Consider the following 23,417-nt stretch of genomic DNA (forward strand, 5'->3'; position numbering starts at 1 on the left):
ATTGTATAGCATGATAAGTGACCAATAATTACTGCAGTAGAAAATCAATTATGTAACACTAATTGTAATTTAACACTAATTTCACTAACATTAGCGACAAGGTGTCACAGATGTATTATAAGTATCTATTTTATGGTAGTATGTACTATACGATGCACTCTTCCTTCATATTTTGCGGAGAGCAGATCTCATTTACATTTTAAAAAAATAGATGAGCTTAAAAGCTATAGTTGCCTTTGAGTCATCAAAAGAAACAATAGTTCTTATGGTAACCTATTCGGTATTTTTTCCATCTCATTTTGCATATGATTATGTGCTTTGCAGCTTTCCTCTACGTCCATGCAGAACGCCACATCGTCAACGAGTAAGAATGGATCTACGTCGGTCGCCACAATTCCTACTATTATAGCGAACGATGATGCGCTTCCTATATCATCGTCTAGTGCATCGAAGTATATCCACCTAGGTCCTCCAGCTAAGGAAGACGCATCACCAAGTGTTACTGCGGTCCCTGCACCTGTACCACCTGCGCGCACGAAAAAAAAAAAGGTTCATCATTGTTAAAGTAAGATTATTAAACTGATGTGGACACGAATACAAAAAAGGTGCTCAAACTTTAACAACGTAATTCTGTTCTATAGCAGTTAACAATAATTCCATTCATTAAGTTCGATGAATGAATTGCGCTATCATTAGTATTAGCACAATATGCAGCTATTTGTAAAGTGTGCTTATCACTGTCAATATTATCATCATTCGAATGGAATTAGTTTGCTATGTACGCACCTGAGGATGGTTGGTCTCCGAACGAATGTAAAGCACAAGAACTCGCTAAAGCGGCTTCTCTTGTAATTTCTATAAAGCAGCCAAACGGCTCTCCAAAGGAGGTGTGATTCTATTTGTTTGGATAAATCCTTTCATTACAGTATAGGATTAGAGTGTCAATTCTCAGTGTGTACATTGCTTTTTGTGCTGCTCATATTTCTATCAAAAGGGTAGGAGCTGTAGTGTTTTTGGTTTCCTCAGGCTGTTTCACTTGATGAGTTTCATTTAGATTAGCACATCTTCGAAACGACCCAAGGTTGTTTATCATGTAAAAACTTGGTGTTGTGTTGTAGACAGTGCATTCCAGTTGTTATTTGGAAATGTTTTGATTTTCAAGGTTTATTGGATTATTCACATTTTCTTATTTTAGGTCACCGATCTTCGTTGTTTTGAGGTACGATGGTTCTATAGAAAAAATGAGGTCGACAAATGGATTAGTTTCAACGGTATTTGATTTTTTTTTTAGGATTTTACCCCTTATCACTTAGGTACTTAAAGGCAGCGTATAAGGACATTGGTTGTGTTGGGATCTCTCCGCGAATAGATAGAGGTAAGGGTGTAGTGTACATGAGAGTGATCATGCCCAATTCCCCTGGCAATCCAGAAAAAAGCGTGAGAAACGACCTTGTTTGTGCACGGGCCCCCAACGATGCGGAAACTGATCCATCTGCACAATTACTGTTGTTTTGCGGATTACCATCTTCGTAATAACTTGCATCGTTGATAATACTGCTGCAAGTAGGATTGTTTCACACAAAATCTCCTGGGATTACTAAAGAGAATCGGGCGTGATCACGTTCGTCCTCGTAAGCTACACTTCCATCTCTGTCATATATTCGTGTAGGGATTTGAATTTGCGGTACGCGATACACACCGTAAACGACAAATTGAAACTTCTATTACGATAGTTTTGATGGCATTACCAATTTCTTGAAGTTTTCTTTTGCTGTGTTGCTAACGAAACAGTTACGTTAAGATTCTACAAAAAGAAACATTTGAACGATTAAAGTGATCACATGTTATGGCGCATCCTAGAGAAAATGTAGAAGTTTCCCACATAGAAGTAAAATTTGGAAAAGAAGAAGCAAATGTGGAAAGCAGAGCTGTTGGTTTCCTGCTTTTTTCATCTTCGGAATTGTTCTTTGTCCTCCTGTTTTCTATCTCGCCATTGAGAATTTCTCTTTCTTAACGGATACGTATCCTATATGTGATACGTCTCGTTTTTACTCGAAGGGACTTCATTTCATAGAATCGTGGTGCACAGGCTTCGCAGAGCTTCTTACGATTTTTAAAGTGGTTTTAATTGTTTTTTATGTCGTTGCGCATGATTAAGATCACTCGGTTGTCGTTATTGTTGCGAAAACCAGTTAACATCGTCACCGTCGTCCTACCGAACCGGAGATGCGAATTATTGCCTTCTTCACGCGAAGACACAGTGTGTCTGAGCCAAATAACACACTCGAAGATGACTGTAACATCGAACTAGCAAAATATACACTTTTGGACAATTTTATACCTACATTAGTCTCCTTGCATGAATTGTCGAGTCATCTACTCTTGTAATAACGAACAGACCATGCGATAGTCGGACCCGGGGCTCTGCCTTCCTCCCCTCTCCCTCACTTTAGGGTGGTTGTCGAAATGAAGTTCTCATGATCTCTGTACAGCTTACGTAAAGCGAATCTCCCTCCACCTAGGCTGCACAGTTACCAGGAGAAGGAACAAAAGATATAGAAAAAGATATAGAGGTGTTGTAAGATTCAATGCAGTAATAGTGCAAATAAATAAACAACATTTTAAAGGAGTCATCTACCAACAGAGCGAGGATATGCAGTTGGAGTGTACAATGCTCACTTTTACACTCAAAAATTTGCGAAAATTCGCGGAATTAAACAGCTGATATCCCCGTTCACAGGCAAAACCGATAAGCAGTGAAGGGTGTCCGGAAATGCACTAGAACGAAACGAATTAAACAGTGCACAACACATCCAATATAGTTTCGTTTCCGCTGAAAAAATTGAAGCCCAAAGTTGAGCACGAAAAATTGAGTGGTTTCAATTTTGAACTTATGACTTTGTTGTAAGAGAAGATGAAAAAAATGGACAGTATCCAGAGATAAAGGAGGAAATTTGCTACTAGACCTCATCAAACTTGTTTTTCATTCCGACTCTTTCCACCCTAAGGTGAAAAAAGTGGGTCCGAAAATGGAGACATCCAGATTCACGAGTCCTTTTGCTTATATTTCCACCTATTCGAACGAACAGGTAAGTGCCAAAAAAACTCAGTTCACGCTCTATCTGCAGATATTTAATATGTTGGGGAAGTTCTTTTTCTTAATTGCGATGAAGGGGGTGGAGCACGCTCATTTGTAAATATCTTTGTTAGGAAGTCAAATACACGCCAACGACTGTATGCTCTCCCTCTTCGTGCATAAGCTACACATTTTACCAAGGCCAAGCGAGTTACTGTTGTGTAGAATAAAGAATTCTCTAGCGAATATGTGTCCTTCACTCTAATAATAGGTCTTCATTTAAAGGCATCACACCACGAATCTGGTGTGGTACGGATTTCCGGTGGAGTATTCGTATACGGGATCGTAGATTATTGAGAGAAGGGTGATTCCGTTCATTTCTTCCTAGTTGTCTTAGAAAACGGCCGGGAAGATACGGCTTCGGACTCCTTGTAGAAAATAGTGCGCCGGAACACTCGAAGCCGTATCTTTCGACCGTTTTTTACGGCAATTAGGAAGAAATGGACGGAATCACCCCTCTCTCAATAATCTACGATCCCGTATACGAATACTCCACCTGAAATTCGTACCACACCAGATTCGCGGTGTGATGCCTTTAAACAAGTTATTTAGAAATATTTTCCCAGGCGCAACAAAGAGCAATTTTGAACTTGGGACGCATTTTCACAACTCAATCAAATATACGCTGTATAGATTGAAGAAAGTTATGTCGTTACTTAGTTAGGAACGGGTATGTACCCTTCACTGTATAGTTAGGTTTTCGAAGAACTGAATTATTTAAGACGAAACTTGGTCTTGAAGGTGGCAATGCAGACTGTGAGTTTCTGCAACCTAAAATGCTTCTCTGGGAACTCCACTAGAAACTTATGTAACATGTAGGCTTAATCTATAACATATATATATACATGTATATATATATATATATATATATATATATATATATATATATATATATATATATATATATGTGTATATATATGTATATATATAGTGTCTGATGTGAGTGCCCATTTTTCCTTACCCGTCTTCCTACCTGCTTCTTCTTCGTCGTAGTGTTCATTCGGCTTCATATTTACTCATTTAGTAAGACTCAGGAGAAAATCCACGATGTGTTGTTGCTCTTTTTCGAATTAGAGATTGCACTTCTGCCAAAAAATGAGTTTTGTATTCTGGCAACTGTTAACTAAGGAGACTAATTCTCCCTTAATCCTATCGTAGAATGTGATCCCTTGTTGTTTTAGAGCAAAAATTCAGTTTATTTAATTAGGTCAATACTTTCCAAGTGTTGTTTTGTTGATGAGCACTATGAAACAATCCTTTTGAGTTGTCTTCGTCTTTGACTACCTTGATCCATACAAACAAACTACTTTTTCTTGTAGAGACATCGAAAAATGACATTTTTCTGCAATGTTAAACTACTCAGATAAAAGTATTGATACCTACGTCCCACCCGATCGTTGACTTTCTTCACTTTGGACTGTATCTCACCTCTGAGTGCGACATGACATAACGTATCATTTTACAATGGTTGTTAAACTTTTTTTTCTTGTTGTTGTTTCGGTTGGAGAAATATCGTACACTCTTCACTTCTCGACGCTTGCACCCCAGAGCTTATCTAGAAGTGCTATTATCAGTGAATGCAAATTGAAATTCGATCTACGAAACACTCAAGCTTCTATAAATAAGGAGGTACCGGTGTCTTCAGATCGAAAATCAAAGGAAAATCGCAAAGTAATTTGTTCATTGCAGAGATTTATTTATTTTTTATTAACTCATGAAAATTGTACTTTTCATGTCAGATCGGTTGATAAACAACCTCTAGTTTGACTAGAATTGACTTTGCAACATTTATGTGAATTTTCTCTGAATTCTCTTATCTAACATGTAATGCTTACTCTTAGCTACGTCATTCGCACGTAAGGTACAGAGCGCAAAAGAAAACTAATAACAATGCAGTAATTAACCGTTTCCTGGTATAAAACGGCGCTTCCATAACTCGCTGTGTTGTGAAAAAGTTTAGAATATAGTCTAATAACATCTTCTTCAAGGAAGAGATTCACTCTGTCTGGAGGCTAAATACAGATCTGTGTTCTGTATTCCCCTCGACGACCAAATGACCGTAGAACTTCTCGAGCAGGGTTTCACTTTCGGACAAACAGTAGTAGTGCTTGATGGGCTCTACAAGTTAGTGATCTGTTTTTTTTTTTCACGACAATATGCAAGTCTGTCATTTGAAATTGTTCGCTTAGGTACATTCTGCGAAACCATTTGCGTAATTTTCCAGAGTGAATCATGATCTCACGAAAGTGGATTCTATTTATTGGAAGGGAGATTCCTGTGACATTCGCAGGGGTACATGGTTCAGTCAGGTGGGATTCCAGCTTCACAGCTTCTTCATAAAGTTTATTGCAATACCTTTTTTATTGTTTTACTTTGATGTCGTTTTTGCAACGAACCAAGCATCAAGCGAGCGAGCGGTAAGTAAACGGTACTTTGTTTTCCTTCGTTAGCGGGTTCATTCACAGTGACCCTAACCACGATACACAAGTATTTTTGAAAGTGTAAAAAAGTATATTTGGATAGACCGTAGTGCTTTTCAGTCGTATCTATTGCAGGACTGGCAACCATTAGAGCCACCTATTGCTGATGCAATTGAGTCCCATCATTTACAATATTTCCGAGGACAGACAATTCCTGAAGGAACAACAGTTTTCTCAGCGAAAGAAGCCAGCAACAAACCACGTATGTCTGCATTTATTTTCACCTCTAACAAATTCGTCTCTGAGGAGTATCCAAATATGTATGTATATTCTGCATGCATGTGTATTCTTAAATATTTCAAAGGCATCACCCCACGAATCTGAGGTGGTGCAGATTTCAGATGGAGTATTCTTATGAGGGATAGTAGATTATGGAGAGGAGGGTGACTCCGTCTATTTCTTCTTAGTTGCCGTAAAAATGTCCCGGAAGATGCGGCGCCGCACAGGGCTGGCGCGTTTCAATCGAACTCGTAGAAAATAGTGCGCTGGAACGCTTGAAGCCGCATCTTCCGGGCCGTTTTCTACGGCAATTAGGAAGAAATGAACAGAATCACCCTCCTCTCCATAATCTACTATACCTTGAACGATTACTCCACCTGAAATCCGTACCACCTCAGATTCGTGGAGTGATGTCTTTAATTGACTTGGGGCGCACAATCGCGCTCATATTTGCTGGTCATGCAACTTTTAAATGCACCGATACAGCTATTAATCTTAAAATTCATGCTCATTCTTTGAAACATAGCGATCTGTGGTATACGGTGCACGATCTTTTGTTTTCCTAGCATTTCTCCCCTTTCTTCTTAGGTTCCGCGTTTCAGGTTTGAGGAGAGCGCAAAATGATGAAGCCAGAGAAAAGTTGAGGGTAATCTTACCTTCGATTAACTTTTCTTTAAGATATCACACTTCTGGAACCGTGTATACGAGCCTGATTGCTACCTGCTCGTCGTGGTCTTAACTTCAAGATCTTCTCCGTTATGACGCTGTACCCAATGACCACCTAATGCAGTGGAGTCACATGATTTCCTTTTGCCATCCAGGTGTTCTTTGATTCGAATGCATAGTGGTCTAGCTGTTTCTCCTATGATTCGTCACCACACTGCACACAGGAAATCATATAAACAACACATGAACTCATGCAATCACCCTCGTTGTTATCCGGGCATATTTTGCACCCCGATGTAGTGCAAATACGAAGTTTTTGAAGTTAAGATCACGATTTGGCGCGCGAACCTAGTATTGCGGCGCGCAAGGCTCTGGAGGCTTTTTGGATCCACTCCAAGGGCCCAAAGATGAATAGGAAGGAGGAATGCCTCTGAATTACGCGGGAACTCGTGCCCTATTTAAGGCTGATATTTGATTGCGCTAGTCACCTCACAACAAGTATCTAGCAGTGGCAGGATAGTCAGCTGATCCTAAGGTACGACGTTCTCTTCTACTGGTAGCTATGAGGCCCAACAGTAGACGTAGAACTTTCTTTGTTGGGCGGATAAGGCGTTTGATCGGATTAATCACGTTCGACTTCACCCTTTCAGTCTCTGAAGAAGGCGATATTGCCGACACGTTAGCCACGAATAAAGGATTGTAACAACCTCGTGTCAGACTCATTTAAAGAAAACTATTATTGAAATATCATGTTATATAATAACGGGCTTATTTTGTCATGTGCGTGCGTCTGTGTATGGGTGTGTCTCAGTAAAGAAATTCCAAAAAGAGACGGAGATGGACAGCATGGCGTCTGTTTGATGCGCTGGAGCCCCAACGCGGTAAAATTGGGCGAATTTCGGGTCTTACGGCGTCGAATTCGTGCCACGAAGCCATGTAGCTGTAGAATGGGGTTAGACGGGTCCCACGGGGCCGTCCAGTCACCGGCGTATCAATCCACTTAAGATGCGCCAAGGCGTTTTACTGCAATTCGTAATCGTTGAGGTTTTGAAACGCGTGTTGGCCTGTACAACGACTTGCGGGGGTTGAAGGGCTTGGTTTGCACTAGGGCGGTTCCGAACCCTCGATTGTGTGGCTACAACAGACTCTAACCGACTGCGCCATATTTGCCCCGTGAAGGATTACTGTCAGCAAAAATAATATATTTAATTCTATGATTCTCATCTCGTTTTGGAACATATCAACATCTTCCATCTCTTCCAAGGATCTTGCATGCGCGAGTTTGATCGTAAACAAGTTTTGTATCTTCTGCAAACATAGTCAACTTGCTTGTGATCTTGCCCAAGTGCGTTTTTCACCTTTCCAAACCCACCTTAAATGCATCACACCGCGAATCTGGTGTGGTACAGATTTCCCGTGTAGTATTCGTATACCGGATCGTAGATTATTGAGAGAAGGATGATTCCGTCCATTTCTTCCTAATTGCCGTAAAAACGGCCCAGAAGATACGGCTTCGGGCGTTCTGGCGCACTATTTTCTACAAGGAGCTTAACTGGAGCGCGCCAGCCTTGTGCGGCGCCGCATCTTTCGAGCCGTTTTTTACGGCAACTAAGAAGAAATGGACGGAGTCACCCTCCTCTCCATAATCTACTATCCCTTATAAGAATACTCCACTTGAAATCTGCACCACCTCAGATTCGTGGGGTGATGCCTTTAACGTTCTTTCAATTCATGTTCTGTCGCTTCTCTCTGTAAAAAAACGGGTTCAGCTGTACATGGATTTCGAATCAAATCTCTTGCCAAATGACAGGAAATTAACTTCAATACTGGAACTGCGAAGACTGGAGCACTTTTGAATCGAACGATCGATTGAACGTCGTCACTCCAGCTAAAATCACAATGACCACACCGAATGCGACAATGATGAAGACTATGAGCACACTACGACCGCATTCCATATTAAACCTATTGCTACAGTGATCACTGCTTCACGATTCGTCACAGTGCTAGCTTCAAGTCACAATTTTATTGTCATTACCAGGAAATTGAACGTTACTACACGACGACATCGAGGCGGTCGTAGTAGTCCTGCAGTAATGACAAAGATAGATGCGCTTATTTTTAAAATCCATGGGCAGATTGAACGCCCTTAGTTCCACGGGTCCCTTGCACCTCGAAGATTGCACGCTTTTGGCCGCACCGACGCGGAGGATAAAGAATAGAGGACAAAGCGTTGATCCAATCCCTATTCGGATACGCCTACACCTTCAACTTCAATTCAGTCATTTGAGCTCTATGAACGCTTGTGCTGTCTTACGACTTCTGGAAGCCAGCCGATGCATGACATCAGTGTTTTTATACTCCCAGACAAGTCTGGTACCAATTTATTTCGCGTGAACGGCCTATCGATACAGAGCCACCTGGGTACCCTCAGCTGGACAATGTGCAACAGTTCGGCGCAACGAAACGGAAAATTGTTACCAAAAACTTCATGCTCTTTCTAGACACTTGACCTATTTCGATTCGGATTTGGCAGTGTGGTGGACGACACCAACTTTTTGCAATATGAGTAACTTCCATCATATGACTGTGCAGTCTACATAGCTTGTACGTGCCCCGAGCGTATACTCAAACGTCTGATTGCATTTGGTACCAGCAAGTCCACGTCCAGCGTGTATGTGTATGTGTGCGTGTATGTGTGCGTGTATGTGTGCGTGTATGTGTCATACACGCACACATACACATACACGCACACATACACATACACGCACACACACATACACGCACACATACACATACACGCACACATACACATACACGCACACATACACATACACGCACACATACACGCACACATACACATACACGCACACATACACGCACACATGCACATACACGCACACATACACGCACACATACACGCACACATACACGCACACATACACGCACACATACACGCACACATACACGCACACATACACATACACGCACACACACGCACACATACGCATACACATACACGCACACATACACGCACACATACACATACACGCACACACACACACACGTACACGCACACACGTACACGCACACACGTACACGCACACATACACGCACACATACACATACACGCACACATACACACACGTACACGCACACACGTACACGCACACATACACACACATACACACACACACCGACTAAGCGCAACTCACGGAGCTGAGTTCTATGGTTCTAAACTTTCACTATATCCTATAGATTAGAAAAGAGAGTTCAGAGAAAGAATCAATATTGGTATTCTAAAGACTGTATTCCTCAAGAGATATCAGCTCAGTCTCAAGAGATATCGCTTGTTCAGCCTTACAATGGCACCTTCATGCCATTGTAAGGCTGAACAAGCGCTCATAAACCTCAAACGGTTCTGAGTTGAAGTTGAACGCCTAGGAACATATCCATGTGGACTGATGAACTCCGTGCACTTTGTCCACTTCTAGCACTTTTGGGACGGAATTGGACTGAGAACGATTATTAAGTAGAAACTCGCACGCTAGATAAGGTCTACTCAATATCTTAGATCTTACTGCTGACAGATGTTCATATTTTGGTATCAGCACGGTCATAGAGCCATACTTTTTGAGGATTATTTTCTTCCTTCTTCTCACTAGATTTTATTATTTAAGTGTTGGTAGTTGTTGAAACCACGTCATTGATCGGCTGGCACAGTATCGCATGTTCATATACCAAATTTTTAGTTTTATACACGAATGCTGCAAATGATTTTAGTCTACATAATTTGCTTATTATTTGTTACCGTTACCACATTCTCTAAAGTAACTATTACGACCTCTGAAATCCCGCAAACTATCGATACGATTCGACCGATTGCGATGCTATCAATTCATTACCTCAGAGAGAGAGAGAGAGAGAGTATTGGAGAGGTTGCTGTGTTGCACTGGATTAGTATTGACAACTCCCGAGTCTAGAAAAATTACTACTCCTATAATTGCTGTTGTTATTAAATGGTTTTGAAAAATTGCTCTCTCTACTGCGGTTAAGATGTGGTGTAAATGCATTCAATTCAGGCGTGTCCTCATGTTTGTTGCTTTGTGATCAATAGCTGATATTTTACCTTGGATAAAGTTAATAGTAGTAATAAATGAGTTGTAGGTGTCTTTTTGTTTTCTTCCTAATGCTCATGATTTACAAGCATTTCGGCATTTCGTAGAAATGGTGCTATTGATTTCATATTAGCAGTCAGTTATTTTTCAAAAGAAAATAAAAACAGAAGAGTAGGTAATTCATCCCCGTGAATTTTCTAAATTTTATTTGCGCATACTTTGAATAGGTTTAACAACTTGTTCACTTTGATAGGTTGTGTTAGCACAAAAATAGTGTTATCACAAGGTGGAATTTCATTGTAGAACTCACCGAGCTGCATTTGGAAGGTATGGAGATCAGATGGAGCTCTGTCATTGATGTTTTTCTTTCTTTCAAAAGAGGAGCAATTCTCAGGTAATGAAGGCTGAAGTTGCTGCTGATGTTGTTCACAAAAATTGGATTTTTTTTTCTGCAGAACGTATTCTGTGCCAAGTTATTTCAATGACAAATATAAATTTACCTCTTTTAGATATATCGGATGGGGTAAAAGTCAAGCGCTTCGACGCGGTTTTCAGAAGGAGGCGGAATTGGATGATGGTCCAGCTGAAGTTGGCCACTTGATTCTTGTTGTTCATGGAATAGGTCAAAAAGGATATGAAAATCTAATAGCGGAAAATGCTCAGCAGTGTGTTGCGTTACTTTTCTGCTAGCTTTCTTTTCAGATTTGATATCTTCAGTGTTTTAGAGTCCGTGATGCTGTTGTAAGTGCCATGGAACGCTGCTACCCTGAGGAAAAGACCCGTCCGATGTTTTTACCAGTAGAATGGAGATCGGCGCTAAAGCTAGGTGCTTCAAAAAGAATTAAGCGATTCCCTTCGAAGCATACTTCGATGAGTTGCAGATGATGGCGTTACTGACGTCATAACTCTTCCCAAAATGAGTTCTATGCGAAATGCTCTCAATAGCACTGCAATGGATATTATGTACTACCAAAGTCCCCTATATCGTAAAGAAGTATGTTGAAATGTGTGTGAATAAGTGTTGCCAAGTACTACCAATCCTTTTTAGATCGTTGGTGGTGTTGTTCGACAGTTGAATCGCATATATTCTCTTTTCACCGAAAATAATCCGACCTTTTGTGGTCCTGTGTCGATATTTGCACATTCTCTTGGATCTGTTATCACTTACGACATTCTACTTCATTGGTCACCTTTTCTACTGTATGACAAATATGTTACCCATGCGATGGTATGCTATGTGCAGATCCTATGATCCTTATTAACATTATTATTAAGTGGTGCTGGTCAAAAGCACCCTTAAGGTTTATTGTTTCTTTATTTATTGTTTGTTTTAGGACCTCCACTTAAAAGAGTGTACGGATGTCTCGAATATTGAAGCTCTTAAAGCTTTTCAACAAGCTAGAGACTTGTAATTTGATTTTATATTTTATTCTGTCTCATTTGGACTTGTTGTTATGGTTGAGTCAAAACGACTTGAAGCTCGCTGCAGTTGTGTAAGCGACTGGTCTCAGAGCGGCGCGGTGATGCGTAGCGACAGAAGGAAGGAGGATCCTCGCTAGTTTAATTCTTGTCGCTGAAGGTAACGATGATCCATTCTCGATCCCAATCGTTAGCTCTATCGCTGCGCTTCGAGTGCATTCGCTTACGCAACTGCAGCGAGATTCACGCCGTTCTAAGCTTTATTTCGCACAAATGCTTTCTAGGCTATACGAGAAAATTGACGGTGGTATCAACAAAATGTTGCAACACAATGACGAAGAACTTCAGTTTAAGGTAAAGGAGTTGTATTTAGGGAAATAGTGCGTTATTTTTGGTCACTGTTTATGAAGGATTCACCCTTATCTATTAAGGTAAAATACTTGTTTGCTATCGGAAGTCCCCTGGCTGTCTTTTTAGTAATGCGCGGTGCAACGTATTCGGATCTTCTTCCAACTAGAATGAATGTATATTTCTTTTTTTTTGTGTGTGTGAACGTTGTTCTCCATCTTTTGGGAAATCTTGAAAGGTCGAACGCATCTTCAACATATTTCATCCCTACGATCCCGTTGCTTATCGACTAGAGCCGTTATTCATATCGGAATATCGCCACATTCGACCAGTAAAGCTCTTTTCCAGCAATGACTTGAGAGGTCAGTTGTTTGGGTGTGTTTTTCCAGGTTTCTGTGCAAGAACTAGCTTGTTCTTGTCCTAGTTTAGCTCGGAACTCATATGACGAATTACCGCTGGAAGTATACAAGAGCTACCTTAAAAAAATCAAGAATGAAAATAAGTCAAAAAAGAATAAAGGGGTAAGTTTTATTTACAGTGCCTACTTAGTTATGCTCCCAAATATGATGCGATAACTGTGGAGGGTACAAATAAGTTTTGATGGATTCACAAAAGTTGATGTTACCAGCACTAAATCACATCGAACCATCTTGTAACTATGTTTGTGTGAAGGCGTCATCATTTTTCTCCAAGAATCAGTATATGTGGTTTTGCTGAAGTGTAGACAATCTACTTTTTTTGTACTCTAACCATGCCAACAAAACAAAATTTGCGGGAAGCGCCGCATTTTTGTTCCAAGTCAATCTGAAGAAAAGTGCAGCTGACGGACATTGATTGCTTTGCGAAGGATATAGGGAACATGTTCCATCAATAAAAAGCATGTGAGTAGTGATTTCGGGGTTGTGAAAGTGAAGATTTTGAAACCAACGACAAAGAACGCGAGGGGAGGCCGGTAAAGTTTGGAGATGCTTAGGTAGAGGCGTTATTAGACCAACATTCGTGCCAATCTCAAGAGGAGCTCGCTGAAACCTTGGGAATGAATCAACAAGCGATTTCAAGGGATATCAAGACCATGGGTATGGTGCAAAAACAAAAAAGTTGGGTTCCATATGAACTCAAGCCAGGAGACGTCGAACACCGTTTTTCACATGTGAACAACTGATCCGAAGGCAAAATTGGAAGGTTTTTTTTTGCACTTACTCTTGACGGGAGATGACAAACATATCCACTACGACAACCCAAGCCACAGAACATTGTGAAGTCAGCTCGACAATGCATCAGCTTCAACGGCTTTAACGAAACCGTCACTAGGGGACGTTACCAACAACAACTGAGCCGAACATTAAAGCTCAAAAGCCCTCAACATGCCAAAAAACATGACAAAGTGATCTTTGAGCACGACAACGCTCGACCACATGTTGGAAAAATCGCCAAGGAAACCTAAGGGCGAGAGAGAAGAAGACCAGGGCTTTGTCTAACATGGGGTCCGTATACTGTCTGAAAGGTGGAGAAAAGTCATAGCTAACGGTGGACTATACTTTGAAAAAAAAATACATTGTACCAATTTCCCTGAATAGAGCTTTAACCCTACAAAAAAGAAGCTCAAAACTTATTCGTACCCCCAATAAAAAGAACGTGTTTGAAGAGAATTACCAAATAATGCTATTTTTTCCAGGACCATATTGAAAATTCAGATTTTTGTACAACTAACTCTCTTAGAGTTTACTGTAGTAAAGATTCGGTTAGGATGTTTATTCTTTTGGACATCTATTCGTGTAATGTGCGCTCACTGTCGTATTTTTTTAAAACTATTTTTTTCAGGCAGACACAAGAAGTGGTGGTGATGATGACATTGATGATGAAGATGAGTGTGATTCTGACTTTGATGCGAAAAGTGGATGTGAGTTCAGAGGAGATTTTGCGTGTTATGTGCTGTCCATACTAAAATGCGTTTGTTATATGCTGTCCATACTAAAATGAACGTTACTCAGGATTCCAGGAGAAAGTTAGGGTGCGTATGGAAGTAACAGGTACCTTTAAATGCATAACAGAACGATGGTTCAGTAATGTTCTCCTTTTAAGAGCGAACTCTTCTTAGACTCGCTGATGTGAACATTTGCGTCTCTCACAGCACCATCTGATTATGCTTGGATCGGAGAATGTTATTCCTCTATAGTCACCAATGGAGACGGGTATAGATAAGAAAGAATCGATAGGAGAGAGGATGAAAACACCAGCCTGATATAATTGCTTACTTAGATGGCCCATCTTTACTGGACGTGCGAGCCCCAGCATCTCTTAGACTCGTTTCGTTCCCTCGCCATTGTCATCCAAGATGTTCTCAAGTTTCGTGAATGACGTTGATGAGGTCCTTGAGCTGTATCCAGCTGAGCTCTCAGCTGGTCCATCCGTTTTGTTTAGCGAACACATCACCCCATTTCGCTGGTAATTGGGGTGATGTGGATCCACTCTAGCCTTCTTTTAGTCCATCTATCGTCGATTCTTCTCGTAATGTGACCCGCCAATCCATGTTTTGCTTTCGACATATATTCCGCTGGATCGCTAACACGGTACATTGTTCTTAAAGGCATCACCCCACGGATTTGGGGTGGTACGAATTTCAGCAGGGTAATGCCTATACGACAGGGTCGTAGATTGTGGGAAATAGGGTGATTCCGTTGATCTCTCCGTGTATCAGTGTAAACGGACGACCCCGGAACGTTGTTTCTTACCACGGCTTCTGTTGCAATGCGCAACTATTGCGCCCCGCCCCGCCTGCGATTCGTCCGAATGGGTTTTCGAATCACCGAATCAAATTTTTCAAGTGACGGAATCACTCTCTTCCCCACAATCTACGACCCCATATAGGCATTGCCCGGCTGAAACCCGTACCACCCCGGATTCGTGGGGTGATGCCTTTGAGTCGGAGCTGCGAAGCCCGGCTAGATGTTGTGTTCGCTCTGTGGGTAGTCGATAGCTTTCCACTTGTCAACGGTGCCTGCCCACGTCTCCGCTGCGTAACAGAGCGCTGGAAGAACTGTTGAGTTAAACAGATGGGCACGGAGACCTTGGTCCGTCAGTTGGTCCGTAGCTTCTCTGACGGGTGCGAATGCTGCCAAGCTGCTCTCGTTCTTCTATTCAGTTCTTCCTTCAAGTCGTTTTCCATGTTCATAGAACGTCCGAGGTATACGTATGACGGAGTTTCCACGATTTGGGAGCCTTCAAGTTGTACTCCTCCGTCTTTGCAGTAGGCATTCTTCATGAAAATCTTTCATCAACACGTATACCCTTTCTTCCCACAAAAGTGATTCATTATTTATTGCAATGCAGCCGTGAACAGCTTCGGCGATATAGCATCACCCTGTCGTACCCTCTTTCCGATGGGTATGGTGAGAAGGCGGTGGAAAAGCTGTATCTTAGTGGTGCATTGATCGTAGCAATTTGCTGATGTCCTCCCATATGACACGTCCACACCTTGATCGACCAGCGCTGACAGTATTGCATTCGTTTCTACGCTGTCGAAGGTTTTCTCGTAGTCGACGAAGGTTAGAACAAGGGGTAGGCTGTAATCCCAGCAAACCTCTATGACCCTCGACACGGTCTGGATTAGATTCATGCAGCTGAACCTCTGACGAAATTCAGCTTCTTCTTGATGCTGCGCTTCATCCAGTGTCCTAGATATACGCGTGATGATGATCTTGGTGAATACTATGCATAACACGCTCAGCAAGCATATCGGACGGTAGTTCCGAAGGTCCTCTCGGTCAACTTTCTTGTGGATAAGAACGGTTCGCGAGGTCTTTCGCTGGCCTAGGTTCCTTTCTTTCTGAAGGCAAGACGTCATGTGCGCTACTAAGATTACATGAAGTGGATGGCCACCAACCCGAAGAAAGTCTGCTGATATCAAATCAGATCCGGGGGCTGTGCCAGGTTTCATGCTGTTGATAGCGAGCGACTCGTACTTCCAAAGGGGGAATCCGTGGTGGAGCTTCACCAGTGGGGATAATCGGGCTTGACACAGGAGTTGAGGAACGGAAAAGAGCCGAGTAGAACCTCTCCGTAATGATTTACATCTCACGATGAGAACACGTGCTAGTCTCTTCTTCGCTCAGCAAAGCTGCTAGCGGAATATTACATTCGCGGAGATCTCTGCGGCACTTCTTTAGACTCGTTCTTATTTGTGCTGCTTCCAGAATTTTCTTCTGTCTGTATTTCGAAAAATCCTCCACTTTTCTGCAGCTACTGTTTGCTACTAACTGCTCAATATGCGATGCATTTGGATCAAGCCTCAATGTCTTTCTTTCTAACAGTTCCTTGCTGGTCTTCGAAATTCGATCCAAATTTTTCGTACGCGGCTTCGAGGCGCGTAAGCACAGGCCCGTAATCCTGTGAGCAACTCCTTGTACCAGTGACCTTGGTACAAGTCTTCGAGTGCGCAATCGTCGCAGACTTCTTTTCTCCTTCGTTGCCGATAGTATAGATGTTCTTTTCCATCGTGTGGCTAAGTCGTATTTTCGCACGAAAGAGACGATGATAAGAACTACTACAAAAGGATGGTACTACCGAGACATCAAGTAAACGTAAACACCTTCGATTGGTTAGTATATGGTCGATCTCCGCACAAGTCGCACCATTGGGCGGCCCTTTCTTAGTTTTGCATCGAAGTCTACGACAAGGAATTTGTAAAAGGACTTCTCGTTGCGGATTACTTCCTCCAGTTCGTAGAACGCGTCCAGTTCGGAATCATCAGCAACTGATGTTGGTGAGTAGCCGTTGATGATACTGAAAGGTTTTTGGTGCATATAGGGCGGAGGCGAGGAATGGCCAGACGAGGTGACAAGATCTCGTCAGAGTCGACTAGATGGCGACAGATAGGTGCACAACAAAGCCACTAAAATTCCGCTTTTCTCCGCGAATGACGGGGGTACCATTTGTCGTACGTCGCTCCTTCTGCTCTTGGTCTCTTGCAGAGCAGTCACGCGGAATTCTATGCGCTCTGCAGCTCTCAGAATGGCTTTCAGGTCAGCGTCTGTGTGCACTGTTCTCGCTTTGTAAGTACACAGTCACAGTCTAGGACAGTCCCCATGGCGAGTCGTACATGTTTCGGGGGAACGGTAAAGAGGGTCCCGGCGGATTCTACGTGAATGCCTCCGAGACATAACGTGCCTAGTGGATATGCCGGCGGATACGCAAACATACCTCGAAGAGGTCACGCTCCAGTCGTTCATGAAGACGCATACAACCGTCTTAGATGTTCTTCTAGCCACAGAGACGCATAGAACTGTGCAGTTAGAAGGAAATATGCAAAGAAGAGTAGTGTGACTTGTCGAATTTACCGAATAAGTCAAAGAATAATAGAGTCAGATAGAAGTACATGGAATTTTATATGGTGTGATAATAAAGAAAGGGAGTCAGTTTGTTTTTATATTACTTTCAGAAAACCTAGAAATCTTTTCAAATTTGAACTCTTTTTCTTCCTTTAGATTCCAAGAAGAGAGAGATACGGTAGGTCCTTCTGTCTGGAGATAAATAAGGCTACAAAAAAGCTTGGAAGTTACAGGATAACAATAATTCTCATTAGTGTTACTTTTTTTTTTGAAAATTTTGAATTTTGAAAGCTGGAATGTTCCGTCTCAACGAAGATTTTTAAACACGTAGTTTGAAGCTATTAGATATATCTTTATCTCATATTTCGCATGAGGATTTCTCTTGCTTCTCTTGGTACAATTATAAATTCACCTTACATCAGAAAATCAACACCCTCACCCCTAGCCGGTGATGCAGCGTATGATTAGCGGTAGGTAAACAGAGTCAGCTATTTAGGCGCCAAGGAAAATGAATCTCTTTGAGATAATCGCTAATTGCTCTGACGAGGCATGACCGGGGCACGCTCGAAATTCTGCCGGGACCCTCTTTACATGCACCCCATGTTTCGCCTTGGTCCAGAATCAAAGACGTACTGAGCAATCTGAGATTTGATCGCATCTCACCGGTCGCCATACCGTCTGACGTCTGAGACGCCAGGGAGCAGTCTGCAGTACTGAGGCAGTGAATATGCTGGAGTGACAAGACTTCCCCAAACTAAGTGGCCCTACCATGGCGAGCTTAGCTTTCACCGTAGGTCGTCGTCCAGCCTGTATGGATCAGGGAGCCACCTTGCGACATTTCGCTAAGACGTTGATGAATCTTAGCAGGCTCTTACTCTTAGCTAGGCTTCCGATTCCGAGAAATCTTAATGTCGGATGTGTCGAATTCTTTCCTAGCTTGGGAGTCCCTGCCGGAGGACGAACTTCCGCTGTGCATCGCAGTTCGACGCTCAGAGTCACCTCCACGCCACTATGAGGCGGTAAACCGTTGTGGAGGCCTACTTGATATACTACTACTTGATATACTGGTTGGAAATCAATGTATGTGCTGCAGATGCGTTTGTAAACGTGAGCGATTCTGAGTTTAAGTCGAACGTAGCTGCGTCCCAAAAAAGTGGAATCACTTCCGCGCACTCTATTTTTTACCCAGCAGTCACCGTAACAACTGGATAGTTAATGAGTCGATAGCTATAGTTACTACAAGAAGGATTTCCAAGTAGTAACTATCCAGGTCTCCTTGATGGTAACATACCTCTTTATCAACAATTATTAGAGATGTCACTTTTTTCTTGGGTGGACTTCCTTTGCTTGTTTATGACGTTATTTCAGCTCAAGTCACTGTTCCGACGGGCAAGTCTTTGTTTGGTAACAGCCTTTTTGCAAGAGTTCATTCTGCTTTTTAGTTTTGCATGCTAAGATTGCCTCGGTTGCAGTCTCTCAGTCCTCTTGAACTCTTCCAGTTTTGGTTCCTGTTTTTGAAAGAGTCTTTCTTTAATTTAGCTCCTAGCTACTTCAATTCAGCCTCCCTTATAAGAATGTTAATTAGAGTTAGCGATACTCCGAGCGAGTGTTTGAATAAGTTACTTATGTGGTCTTTTAGGTTCTTCTCCCAGATGTCTTACTCCTCCTCCCCCAGCAGATTCAAATTCTGTGGAAAAACCTGCAAAAAAAGGATGGTTTTCATCATTCACAGCTGCGCCTAAGAGAAACGTTCGTGTGGCTTCCACCTCGGAACTACCCGTAGAGGTCGCTAAAGAAGCCGAGGTTATTTTACTTCTATATTTTGTTTAGTAGAAGATCATGTTTTTTTCACGTTTAAGGCGGAACTTCCACTTCCTGAACGTCTTCTAGGAAGTGGAACACGACCACCACATCGCATAGATTTCCAACTACAGGTGCTCTGAATCTTTCCCCAGAAATATGAGAGCGTGCCAAATTAACGCTATTCATTTTAGCCAGCATTAACTGACAAGAGTTACTGGTCCGTGTTGAAAAGTCACTTCAGTTATTGGACCAACGCCGACTTGGCTTTATTTATGGCTAATGTACTTTTTGCGAAATCAAGCCTCAATAATGAAGAGAATAGTAACGAAATCGAAACAGCTAACCCGTGAACATGTCGTTATTTGTTGTCAGCTCGAAATGTGTGCTGATAGTCTCGACTCATACAGAATTTAGTTTTCATTTCCATTTTTTTTTTTTTTGCTCGTTCCCTTTATTTCAAAGCGCTGTTAAATTTTCCGTTCTCTTTTGGACTTGTTTTGATATTTAACTAAACAATGGCTTTATTTGCGGTTACTGTTCTATAGTACTGTTATTGTTCTATCGAGTATAGTCTTATGGGATTTATTTTTTCAATCATTCATATTTATGCACTAGATTGTTTGTACTATGGTGAGTTCTCTTCTTTAGCTTTCACTCCATTGTTGATGTGGCTATAAGTAAAAACTATCTTTTGTAGTTCGTTGCAGTTCAGTTCGTGTACATAGTTTTACCAAAAGATGCTGTGTATGAAGTAGTTCATTCTTATTTCCGTTTTGCCGTCAAAATATATGCTTTTTTTTTTCTTGTTTGAATAGTCGTGTTGCTTCAGAATGTAGATTAGTTCTTCTAGTCTCGGGATTTAGGAGTCTCTACTTTAATGTATTCTATGGTTTTTGGAGCTTAATGTTTCGACATACTCACTTGCAGTAGGTGTGATGGATAGTTCATTAATGTATTAGCAATTTTTTCTACATTTCAGGCAACTGTCTGTTGTTTCTCTGTAATTCGTTTTATAGCTCTCCTATCAGAATTATTGAAGTACCGAATATGGATCGGCTCAGAATTTTCCCTCTTGGTTATACCCAGAAGAAATTATTCCTTCATCGTAGAACTCATGGGTTTTGGGATGTTTTGTGTCCTTTAATTTTGCTAATATGGCAGCGCTATACCTTTTTTTAAATTATTTTCTCTGTTTTACGCACAGCTGTCTATCTTTGGTGAATAATACATTTCTTTACCTAAACTTTACAATTCAGTCTTGCCGACATATACGGGAAATAAACAATACAGAGCCTTTAGTTATAATATAGAAGAAGGAAAAAAGATTGTTGGAGATGCACAAGTCCAATTTCATAGAAAACGGCACTAATATTAATTTCCGTTGATCAGTGAAGGCGAGCGAAGCTAGCACCACAGAAATTCTGAAGTCCGGTAGATAACTTTGGATCAATGTCTTGAAGAAATAGAAGACGTGTAAAAATCAACACGCTAACGTTGAAATTTCAAACGAATCAGCGGAACCATCCCACCTAATTATAGATTAAGCTCGCTTCTCTCGCTTTAAAGCAGCTCTTCGAGCATTTTCAGTTGTTGGAAAATTGCTGAGTCAGTGGGCGAGACGATGCAATTATTCTAGGTTAACATCGATCACATTCAACGTACTCTGTGTCTGTAGAATTGTAGATACCATTTTTGTGATAGGGACATCTCTGAGAGACTCATGTTAACAGCTATTCACGAAAACATCAACGTGCAAAAATAAAAAAAAGTAACCAAAAGATTATCAGAGACGATAAAGGCGTCATTCGATACAAGTCACGTATTCAAAACGCCAATCTATCGCATGATACAAAAATGCTAGTTTTCATCCCGAATGAATCGGTATTCTTGACCTAATTATGGAAAAGCACATTGCGGCAAGGAACAGACCTGGCAGGACGACGGTTCTGGATACCCAACCATCCAGAGTTATTACGAAATATGCACATGCATTACATGCAAAAATTGTCACGGATTGCCATATAGAGCACCGGAGATGCCGCCATTACTGACAGATCGGGTAATAACAACCAAACCCTTTGCAAATGTTGGATCCGAGTGTATGGGACCATTTGAGTCTAACGTCAAGCAGAAAATGTAAGTTTGTTTGTACGCGCGTCTTACTACGAGAGATGTGCATCTTGAAGTGGTCAGAAATTTGTCAACTGACGCATTTTTATGCAGTTTCATCCGCTTTATATCTCAAAGAGGTGTTCCAAAACTCATTCCCACTGATTGTGAGAATGAGTTTTGGAACACCCACTGAATTTTAAGCTGGGAGCAAAAGTGATTAAAAATCTGTTCTTGGAGAATGATGAAAATGGTAGCTCTGTGATGAACTACAGTGCAGCGGAGGGTATAAAGTGGATTCCCAATCCACCTACTTCACTCTGGATGTGAGGCGCATGGGAAAGAATGGTCGGCTCCGTAAAAAGATGCCTTCAAAAAAGCATTGGACGCAAAAAATTGTCATTTGAAGGAATGACTGCAGTAATATCAAGAATCGATAATTAACACTCGCCCGTTGACAAAGTACAACGTTGATACGTGTTGATAAGTACAACGGATTTTGATGAAATACTGATAAGACCTATTGACTTCCTACAAGGAAATCCTAAGTACTCTATTCCAAACAATTACAATTGCAACGGTTATACGTCAAATGATGCAAAGATGCTTCAGACAGGTGCGCAAGCACAAGAAGCGTTAAAGTTTTTGGAAACGAACGCTACAGTATTTTGAGAGCGATGAAATAAAGAATATCTCACATATTTGAGTGATAACCAAAGAGTGCTGTTAAAACAACCATGACATGTGACAATACACTGCAAATTTGAGAAACTGTACTTGTTGAGCAAGAATTTCTTACACGTGGTAATTGGATGTACGCCAAAGTACTGGAAACATCAAGTACAGATGGTCTTGTAAGATCAGCGAAACTCCTTACGCCAAGCAAAAGACTTATACAAAGAGCATTAGACAAGCTATATCCGTTGGAACCACTAGAATCTCCCTCACTAGAGAGATCACAGCCGGTTAGTCGCGAGGCTACGTGGCGCGTCCCCGGGTGGCGGATAGGGGGCTAATCGCGGACCAAAAGCGACCTTGTGCTTGCCCAGAGACGCAGGTGAATTCAGGGGATGGACTCCCTGTTTCTGCTGAGCCAGGACTGACTCATGACATCCTTGTATCCCGCACGTCGTTCCGGCCGAAAGCCTGCAATCAAGTGACTGGGAGGTGCAAGGGAGGCGGTTTGGAGTCGCTTCCAAGAAATAAGCTCCACATGTCCACTCCGGGAGAACAGAAGTTCTCCCAAAAACTCAGGGGACTAGAGGCTTGCAACTTGCCCATGGGTTTTAAAATTTTTTTTTGCATGTAACAGTAATAGGAAAGAGTCTCCTGATTTCGGAGGAAAGCCTGGTACGGTTGCGCCAGGTAGGACGGGGTTGCAGGAGTCATACAGGCTACCGAAACGGAAAGGGACTAAGATGGCGATCTGTACTTATAACGCACGTACGCTTGCAGCGGAAGCGGCCATCGAAGATCTGATGATGCAAGCCAAGAAGATCAAGTACGACGTCATCGGACTGACCGAAACGAGACGACGTCACCCTCTTAACGTCGTATATGAAACTGGGGAAGAACTGTCCTTAGAAACATGCGACAGTAGAGGTGTTGGTGGAGTTGGCGTCCTCGTCAACCCGCTTTCGTTTCTACGCTGTCGAAGGTTTTCTCGTAGTCGACGAAGGTTAGAACAATGGGCATTTAACATTCAACAGATTCGCATTTAACAGAATTCGTCGACGAGTTCGATCGACTTTCCTTCTACCCTGGTCCCCATTCAAGGTCTCGAAGAGATCCA

At 41.8% G+C, this 23,417-nt stretch overlaps 3 protein-coding genes across 6 annotated transcripts; 2 read left to right on the forward strand and 1 right to left on the reverse strand.

Annotated features, from left to right (window-relative positions):
- Positions 1–211: 211 nt before the first annotated feature.
- On the forward strand, positions 212–23,346 carry RB195_018513 (uncharacterized protein; the record flags this gene model as incomplete). 4 transcript variants are annotated; one of them, XM_064185982.1, is made up of 23 exons in its annotated part: positions 340–364; positions 467–549; positions 1,196–1,271; positions 5,125–5,260; positions 5,361–5,445; positions 5,692–5,818; positions 10,923–11,013; positions 11,129–11,284; positions 11,345–11,445; positions 11,501–11,613; positions 11,668–11,847; positions 11,954–12,027; positions 12,323–12,392; positions 12,470–12,562; positions 12,625–12,748; positions 12,816–12,907; positions 14,062–14,127; positions 14,208–14,286; positions 19,353–19,516; positions 19,573–19,647; positions 19,708–19,837; positions 22,693–22,861; positions 22,944–23,346. In XM_064185982.1, 23 exons carry the CDS (start codon positions 340–342, stop codon positions 23,344–23,346), a joined length of 2,712 nt encoding a protein of 903 aa, XP_064041863.1. The 4 variants fall into 4 exon arrangements, with proteins under 4 accessions (XP_064041862.1, XP_064041863.1, XP_064041864.1 ...); XM_064185981.1 differs by lacking the exons at positions 22,693–22,861; positions 22,944–23,346 and adding exons at positions 212–268; positions 771–887 and having other exon boundaries at positions 325–549; positions 19,708–19,866; XM_064185983.1 differs by lacking the exon at positions 14,062–14,127.
- Positions 15,703–16,323, reverse strand: RB195_018514 (uncharacterized protein; the record flags this gene model as incomplete). Its single annotated transcript, XM_064185985.1, has 1 exon — positions 15,703–16,323. The coding sequence occupies one exon, from the start codon at positions 16,321–16,323 to the stop codon at positions 15,703–15,705; it is 621 nt and encodes a 206-aa protein (XP_064041866.1).
- RB195_018515 (uncharacterized protein) lies at positions 23,044–23,346 on the forward strand (the record flags this gene model as incomplete). The annotated part of the gene is made up of 1 exon (XM_064185986.1): positions 23,044–23,346. The coding sequence occupies one exon, from the start codon at positions 23,044–23,046 to the stop codon at positions 23,344–23,346; it is 303 nt and encodes a 100-aa protein (XP_064041867.1).
- Positions 23,347–23,417: the final 71 nt, after the last annotated feature.

Source organism: Necator americanus, chromosome II (assembly GCF_031761385.1).
Source record: "Necator americanus strain Aroian chromosome II, whole genome shotgun sequence".
In the NCBI taxonomy this organism is placed as follows: Eukaryota; Metazoa; Nematoda; class Chromadorea; order Rhabditida; family Ancylostomatidae; genus Necator; species Necator americanus.